The sequence below is a fragment of the Plecotus auritus genome (assembly GCF_963455305.1).
Source record: "Plecotus auritus genome assembly, chromosome: 5".
Taxonomy (NCBI): Eukaryota; Metazoa; Chordata; class Mammalia; order Chiroptera; family Vespertilionidae; genus Plecotus; species Plecotus auritus.
The window spans coordinates 34906808-34915482 of NC_137776.1; the positions used below are offsets into that span (position 1 = coordinate 34906808).

At 50.2% G+C, this 8675-nt stretch overlaps 1 protein-coding gene across 1 annotated transcript; it reads right to left on the reverse strand.

Moving 5' to 3' along the window:
- Window positions 1-2312: 2312 nt before the first annotated feature.
- ARL4C (ARF like GTPase 4C) lies at window positions 2313-6338 on the reverse strand. The gene has a single exon (XM_080671101.1). It carries the CDS (start codon window positions 5755-5757, stop codon window positions 5179-5181), a length of 579 nt encoding a protein of 192 aa, XP_080527227.1. The 5' UTR covers window positions 5758-6338; the 3' UTR covers window positions 2313-5178.
- Between the last annotated feature and the right edge of the window lie 2337 nt (window positions 6339-8675).

Below are 8675 nucleotides of genomic sequence, written 5' to 3' on the forward strand. Positions count from 1 at the left end.
CATCTGGGCCAGTTCTATGTGAAACAGGTGTCAGCTGAGCCAGGGAGTGCCAGAAGGAGAAGCTGTTTTAAGGATAAGTGAACATGGATGAAGCATCTATTTCGGGACAGAGATACCTTCAGAGTGACTGAGATGGAGAATTTGGTTCCTGGTGGGCAAATGCCAAATTGTGGGCATCAGGCACGCATGTAGATGCAGAGGAGGAAAGAGAGAGGTAAGGTGGACAGGCGAGAGCCATGACATCAGGGAGGGTCAAGTTCTTGGCCAAGTTCTCGCCTCACTCTTCATCATGCCAGGCCTGTTATCTTCTGCTCTTGGCACATCATTTGTCCTTCCATGGTGCCACATAAATGTGACATCAGAATAGTCTATGATGTTGGTAACAGGATTGTTTCAAAAGCACAAGCTCTGGAGACAATGTGAACGCACATAACCTTGCACATGAAGAAGAGCTAAAACCTCAGAGGGGAAGTTCAGATTGGGGAAAACACGGCAATTGCTTACGACTACAGTTAGCCTCTTCGATTGTTAGAGGTCAGAGTGATGGGCCATTTGGGGTTATTCACCTGGAAAATGAAATGAACAGTATCATCCAATACCAAGCATCACCTGGCTCCTCAAGGACAGATTTGTTAAACTAAGATTACATTAAGGTTGCACCAAAAAACAAGGGTTTCAGTTTTTGCTTCTGTTGAGTTCTAGTATTTTTACTCCTAAGTAGTTGTGGTGGTTTTTATAAATGGCTTTTCAAGCATTTTTCACGTTTCAGTTCTTACAAATGGCATCTGTCCCCTTTTGATGTCATCAGGCTCTTAAACATTTGCTTCTAGAGTGATATATGCGAATGATGTAAGTAAGCCTTGCTGATATTATAAGGAAAATCACTAAGCTACCCAATGTTTTACTAATGTGTGAACATTTCCACATCCTACAGAGCCATTGCAATGGCTCATCTCACAACAGTGATCTCAAAAAATAATATGATTTTGTATTTTCATCTTAATCAAAATACTGAATGGCAAATAATCATTTATAGAACGTCCATTCCATTAAAGTTTACACCCCAAACAAATGGACATGAATTAAGTCATTGAAGTATTTACTGAGCACATACTATATGCTCAATGTTATGCTAGGCACCAGCTATCAAAGACCTTTACGGTGGAGAGGCTCACAGCCTAGAGAGATGGGCTGTCGGAGGACTGAGGGATTCACTAGTCTTCAGACCTCAGTTGAGCATATAATTTGACCACTCACAGCTACAGAAGACCTCGCACAGAAGGATCAGATTCTAGAGCTGCTGGTTTGACTCCACTCTGGCCTGGACCTGGAGTCAGCAGCTCAGGGTTTAGCAGGATGAGGACACCAAACAGTTATGATTAAAGGAAGACTGCAGTGACCTCATTTAAAGGCCTGTAGTACGGTTATCATGTATTCTACATATTGCTAGCAGCCCGTAACAACCAAAGCTACTTATCAAGTACCTGCTCTGCGCCAGGTACTTGATAATCACATCACATTCGTTATTGTCCCATCCTCCCACAATCATCACAATTCCATTTTACATAAGGGGAAACTGAGGCTCAAGACTTCAGCAAAATCATGAGTCAGATTTTGAGACTAGATCTTTTTGGCTTCAGAGTGAAGACACAACCATTACTTAGTTTTGTGGCTTGATACCTGCCTCCTTGAACCTTCAGAGGTCCTATTGCTTCTCACTCAGTCTCTCTCTCTCTCTTTAGAAAGTGGCCCTTTCCCAAGGGCATGGACAGAGGATGCTGGTCTTAGCGCACCTGCTATTTAAGAGGACTCAGGGCCTTCTGAGGGTTCAAGAGTGGAAGTCAACCCGGTTATCTGCAGGGAGGCAGCTCCCTGAGCAGCTTCATAATGACTAACAGTTATGTTAGCCCATTGGTATTCCCAATTTTACATAATCAGATATTTTTGAAATAATTAACCATCAGGACCTTTACAATAACTGGGAGGCTGGGGATGGGCTAGGCCAGTGGTCGGCAAACTCATTAGTCAACAGAGCAGCAAACTGTGGCTCGCGGGCCGCAATTTGCCGACCACTGGGCTAGGCATTGAGGCCATTTTTCTAAAGGATTTGTGAGGACCACTGACAGGCACCAGAAGGTGGACAGGCACCTCTAAATCCACCTCTAAGGGTGGAACAGACACTCACACCAAACAAAAAGAGACGATGGATTCAGCCCCAGAACCACCTTCAGACCCGTCCCTCCCATCAGCAAAGGAGGCCTAGAAAATAGACAGCAGAAACCATCCACAGACAACTTCCCCAAACATTTGCTTGTATAAATAATTTATTTCTGTTCACAGCATCATATAGGCATATAAAAGGGAGCAGGGACAGAAGAGGAAGGATGGATCAAGACAGAACTGTAGCAGTAGAAATGAAAACAGCCAGGAGACATAGTCCCAACACCATGACAGAGAATGGGGGAAGAGAATTGTTCTGAAACAAAGCTGGCCTCCCTGTATCTGTGAGAAAACACTTCAAAAGTTGCTGTGGGGAGGCCCACTTCCTCCATGTGATATCCACTCATTCTCCCAAGGGCAGGAGGCACCCTAAATCACTGACCGCTAGGTCAGAGGGGACCTCTGGGCTGACGCCTCCAAGATGACATGATGTTTGTTCAGAGATGAGATGGGCTATTATTAGGTCAAACATTATAGAAATCAACTGAGACTCTTAACTATTAGTTGAGACACCACAGGGTTTTACTTTACTACACAATTACTAACAGCTGACTGCACCCTTTAAGTGTTGATAGTGCAAGAAAACAAAAATCATTTTGCATCATTTGTAAAGCATGGCAGGATTTTGAACAGTGATCTTGAGCCTAAGAATGGTGAGCACGAGAAGGTTACAGTATTTGGCATCTGCAATGTCACAAAATAAATATATTATTCTCTCAATAGTGTGGAACTACCAAAATGTCAAAGTGCTTAAGAAATTGTTGCATGTGAAGAAAATAAAGAAGATGGATTTTTTTTTTAAATAATTCTATACAGAGTCTTCAATGATGGGACCAGCCCATTTAGAAAGCAGTGAATATGCTGTTGATATGTAAACTGAAACCTTGCAGGCTTTTCAACACTGCTTAGCAATATTTTCTCTACTGAGTTTCTACAAAAGACCACCATTGGAGGGGTACCAAATACACTGACAGAGGAGAAAAGAAGATGGGTTGCTAGGTTCCTTCTTTCAAAATATCTCATATAAGAACTGGGTTTCAAACAGGAAGCCAGGAATCTATCTCTGATTCGTAAATGAACTTTCTGAGTGCAATGGACAACAGGCACGACTTTATCATTTGACTAACTCACGTGTTCAAGCACGACCATGCCCCATTTCAATAGGCTTCCTTCATAAATTAACTTATAACAGTGGGGGGAACACAAAATTCTACCCGTGAACATGGATTCAAAGAGGAAATAAAAACTGAACAGTAAGCTTAAGTTTCCCTTCTGATACTGTGTCTCAGGGTAAAATGACAGCTTTTGCAAACCAAGACTCAGTCCTGATTATAAAAAATTTATTTAAATTACATTATTAAAAATATCTATTCTTTTACTTTATTTTCCAAAGCCTTCAACTACACTGTCAAGTGCCGGGGCACAGGTGACCATAACGTCACACGCTTGCTTTTTATCTCAAGCACCACTGTGGTTTGCATTTGCTACGCAGGCCAGTTCCCACAAGGATGAATTAGGAAGAGCCTCATCCTGGTACTTTTCCTTTGCTTTTAAATCCATGCAACAAGGTCAGCTTTTACAACAAGGTGGGGTTTTATTTTGTGGTGCATGACATGAAATACTCTAATGACACATTTTTAATAAAATACCTAAACAAGGTAGACCTCAATGAACCCAATTAGAAATTTGAACATCTCGCCACTTGCAGCGTAAAGGGATATAAAAGGGCAGGGCAAAGTGTTTTTTTCCTACGGTGAATATTTCTAAGGTGAGCATTCATTTGTATAAGTTTTTTTTTTTTTTAATATGTCTGAAAACCAAAACCCATCATCAGGCAGTTAGTATGAGACATCCCTTGTAAAAAACCATCTTGCAATTCAGCACACATCTGCAGCTGGTGTGCTCACACAGACCAATCAGTAGGCTAAGAGAACTTAAGATTGCACACATATGGGTCTAGATATTTATGTCAATGACACAGTACAGAGGGAGGTCCCTGTGTCCACACACACATATCCATCCAGCATTTACATCCAGGGCCTTACTTACCCTTTAAACACCTTTAGCTAACCTGCAAAGAGTAAATGCATCATTTGCCACCACCTCCAACAGTTTTTATTTTATTTTATTTTATTTTTTTATTGGTCTCTTTGTGTGATAATGACCTACACATGGACAGGTCCAAACCATCTGGATGATGTCTGATTCCAGGCTGTAAAGCGGTTCTCAGCAAAACTGGTTCCGTAGCCACCACAAATCACCAGAGAGGGGCATCTTAGGGCCATTCCCTCAGCCAAGGTTGGTGCAGCACCCCATGCCCTGGGGCTGTGTATTGTTCCAGGCAGTCCTCTGATAGCCCAAACCACTATCTCGTTTGGGCCCAGAGCAGGACAAGTGAAATTTCAACAGGGTCCTGCCCTGTGACACAAAATTATCCAGCTTCCACCGCCCATGGATGCAAGGAGCTGTCGTTCCCCCAGCACCTCCCACTGCCAACATGCCCCCCCACCTGGGGACACCCAGGGTTCTGGGAGTTGCATACCTCAGGTAACTCACAGGTGAGGGCGGGGCAGCCTGAACTTCTGGCCCTGCAGGAGTAGGAAGAAATCGCTTTTGTTTCTGATATATGAGCCTTCCACATGGGCCAGGAGGGCGGCCGGCAGCTCAGGCACGTCCACTCCCCAGGGAGGCCTCCCACCCCATCAGGGAGCTCTGGCATTCAGACAAAGGTCCCCTGAGCTGGGGTGGGAGCAGGTGGAGGGCAGGTTGGCAAGTCAGCCTACACACCTAGGTTAAGTCAGTAATCCTGCATCCGGGTGCAGAGATTCCATGTTAAAAATTCGAAGCATCGCTTTGGTTTGCTGTCTTTGTTCGCGGACGAGGGTTCTTCCACATCCATTCATTCCTGCCTGACTCACTCGCTCACTCCCCCCTCGCTCCCGAGCGCTGCCGGGCACATTACCGCTTCTTCTTCTGCTTGAGGGACTTCCTGCGTTTCAGGATCATCTCATAGAGCTTGTCCATGCCCTCGGTGAGGCCCTCGCCGATGATGGCGCACGCCGGCTGGACGTGGTAGGTGGTGGCCGGGATGAGCTCGTGCAGCGCCAGCTGCTTCTCGATCTCGGCCACCGGCAGCGACTTGGGCAGGTCCTGCTTGTTGGCGATGACCAGCAGCGGGGTGCCCTGGTTCTCGGCGAACTTGGTCACCTTGTGCAGCTCCGTTTTGGCTTCCTCCAGCCGGTCCACGTCCACCGAGTCCACCACGTAGATGATGCCGTCCGTGCAGCGGCTGTAGGATTTCCACAGCGGCCGCAGCTTCTCTTGGCCACCCACGTCCCAGAAGTGGCAGCTGATGCCCTTGGCGGTGCCGTTGCTCAGCTTGATCTTCTCCGTGTTGAAGCCGATGGTGGGCACCGTGTTCACGAACTCGTTGAACTTGAGCCGGTAGAGCACCGTGGTCTTGCCGGCCGAGTCCAAGCCCAGCATGACGATGTGCAGGGACTGGAAGGCCGAGATGTTGGAGGAGATGTTGCCCATGGCTCCTCGCTGCGGCGCCGGCCACTGCGGCTGCGGCGGGAGGGCGCCGCCCCCCAAGAGGTTAAGGGCCCGCCGCGGCCGGAGGCACCTGAGCTCCGCCTGCCGCCCTTCGCTGCGACCTGCCTGGCCTCCGGGGCGCACGGCTCGGCGCGCTCAGACGCCGCGGCCCCCAAGCCCGCGCCAGCCCAGCATCGCGTCTCTCCAGAGGGCTTTTGTCTCCTGCAAAGACGCCTCTGCTGCTGCGACGCGGGATGCTCGCTCCCGAAGCCCTCCTTCGGCCCCGGCTCGCTCTGTGTCTTCCTCGGGCCGCACCCCCACGCTCGGTCGCTGCCCAGCTCTCCGCGGCTGGCTCTCTGGGCTCCGGCAATCGCCTCTGCCCTGGGCGGCGCTGCGGGCCGCTCCCACTCCCGCTCCCGCTCTCGGGGCGCGCCTCGGAGGCGCAAGCGGGGGCGCGGGCTTCCCCAGGCGTCGCTGCTGCCTCTGTCCCCGCAGTCCCCGCGCTGCCGCTGCTGCTGCCGCTGCCGCTGCCGCTGCCGCCGCCAACGCCGCCGCCGCCGCCGCCGCCGCCTCCAGCCTGCAGCGGCGGGAGGGCGCCCGGCTCCGCCTCTCGTGGCCCCGCCCCCTCCGGCCCCGCCCCCGCCGCGGCCCTAGGTGGGGTGTAGGCTTCTCCGCCCCCCGGCCGTTTTCGCGCCCTTAGAAGCGTTGGGAATCGCCCTCGGTGTCCTCCTCCCGTGCCGCGCCCAGACAATGGGCCCGGGAGCTGTCTCTTCCTCCAGGCCCGCTGACGCATCTTATAAAAATAGCTCCGGGCTCCCGGAACTCCCTGCCCCCACAGCCTCGGGCCGGAGACTGCCCCGCGGGGCCACAGCCGGAGGGGGGGCGGCACCGCCTGCTTCGGAGAGCGGGTTCTGGGTTCCCGCTCTGCAGGCGCTGCCGACGAGGGCAGTGTATGCACAGGGAGTGGGAAGCGCCCGGGGGTGGGGTGAGAGTGCCCCCTGGGGAGTTAGGGCAGTAGGGTCAGGTCTCCAGCCCCCAGGAGAAGGGAAAAGGAGGGGGCTGGCTTCAGTGAACCACCAGCCTACACCCCAAGCGCGCCCCTGTACCCAGCCTGGGCACGTTTCCACTCAGACACCCTTTGCCATGTCCGGAACCCTGGTCTTTCCAAGCCCTGGCTCGCTTTCCTGCCTGAGCTCCAGAGAGCTCCACCAGGCCACCGCTCACGGGAGGCCCCAGTCTGTGCCTAGGGTGCCCCAAGGCCCAGCTTTTCCTGGCTGATGGCAGGGCTGGGTGCAGGGGTCCAGCATTTGCACCATAGACTGTGGTGGTGGTATGGGGTGGGGGGAAGATAGCACACTTGATCTCCAGATAACTCAGACAACTCATCATTCCAGACAGCCCCTTTGGCTGCCTTATTTTGTTCCCACCAACTATGCTGACATCCCAGGTCAAACGTTAACATCCCACCTTACTTTGAGAACCCAGAAGCACCTGCCCACAGGGGAACCATTCTCCCTGCACCTGGGGATTTAGATGCACTTGGGGGCTGAAACAAAGTATGTGCATAGTTTGGAGTCAGTGGCACCAGAGGTTACAAACACCAATGTGGGTCCCTGGCTCCCATCTCCCCTCACTCCAATGCAGCGGTTTTATTCCGGGTTGTAAACACCTAACAAATGCACATTCTCTCTGGATGCAGAGGAACCAGTGCTTTACGGGAAACACATAGACCTGAGGGAGGAGAGGCCGCCAGCAGGGAAACTGTCACATCAGTTCCCACTTACAAGCAGGGTTGAAAACGATAACCATTTAGGAGTAAAGCCCCACATTTTACAGGCATGCTTTCCTTTCCCGCCTTCCTTTCACAGGCCGTGATAAGATATATGACGATAAGATATATGACTTTGTTGGTACTGAAACATGTGAGGAGACCACATCTGTGGAAAACAGGACAAGCCATCCTATCTTTGGAATTCCCAAGGGGGCAGCAGCTATTGCAATCATCTGCCCTCCAGAGTGGGTCCAGGGACGGGGAATGTAATGTCAGGGCTGGAAATGGACTTGAGGATTATTCTGTCCAACCAGCCAGAGGAGGAAACCACAGTCCAGCGCTGCTTTTCACTTTGCCAAGGCGGAACCTGGATGCTGAGGACCTGCCCCTAGCCCAGCGGTATTGGTGCCTAGGGCTGAGGGCCTGCCGCTCTCTCTCTCCACCCACACTCTAGGTTAATTTAATGGGAAATGAAGTTGTAACCAACCCGAATTAAATGACAAAAGACAGAAATTCAACTCCAAATGAGTTGGACAAGCATGGAAGCATATTCACCGGCATATTTGAAAAGTTCATGATTCAGGCATGGCTGGATCCAGGAGCTCAAACGAAGTCTTTAGACCAGATGTCTCTTCATTTCTTCTGTTGCCCTCCGTATTGATTTGTTTTCCTATTGGCATCCCTGGACTCACATCCTCAGTTTATATCCTAGAGGAAAAAGGTTCTATCTCTTTCCCATTAACTGTGACAAAAGCCAGAGGACACACCCCTTTGGCCTTCCTGGCCCACCCCTGGATCAAGCATTACAGTCCAGAAGGATGGAACACATGGATAGATGTGGCCCAGGGAACTGGGGAAGGGTGGTTCCCAAAGAAGAATCAGGCATCTGTTCCCAAAAGGCAAATGGTAGTGAGCACGCAAGAAGAAATGTCAGCGTAATTTATAAGGAGGTCATTTTGGTTATTGGGAGCCTTAGAAGACAGAATTTTGTGTTTTTGTAGTGATTTTCTTTGCTTTCTTCAAGGCCTGCCCCATTGATAGCACCTCCTCATTAGACTGTTTCTCCATCCTCCTTCCTCCATGCCCCAGGCAGGTCTCATTTTTGTTTAAAGGGTAGTAGGAGGGAAATGTTTTAGTAATACACCTGACA

Coding starts and splice junctions, on each gene's coding strand:
- ARL4C (XM_080671101.1), bottom strand. CDS start 5,757: ATGGGCAACATCTCCTCCAACATCTCGGCCTTCCAGTCCCTGCACATC.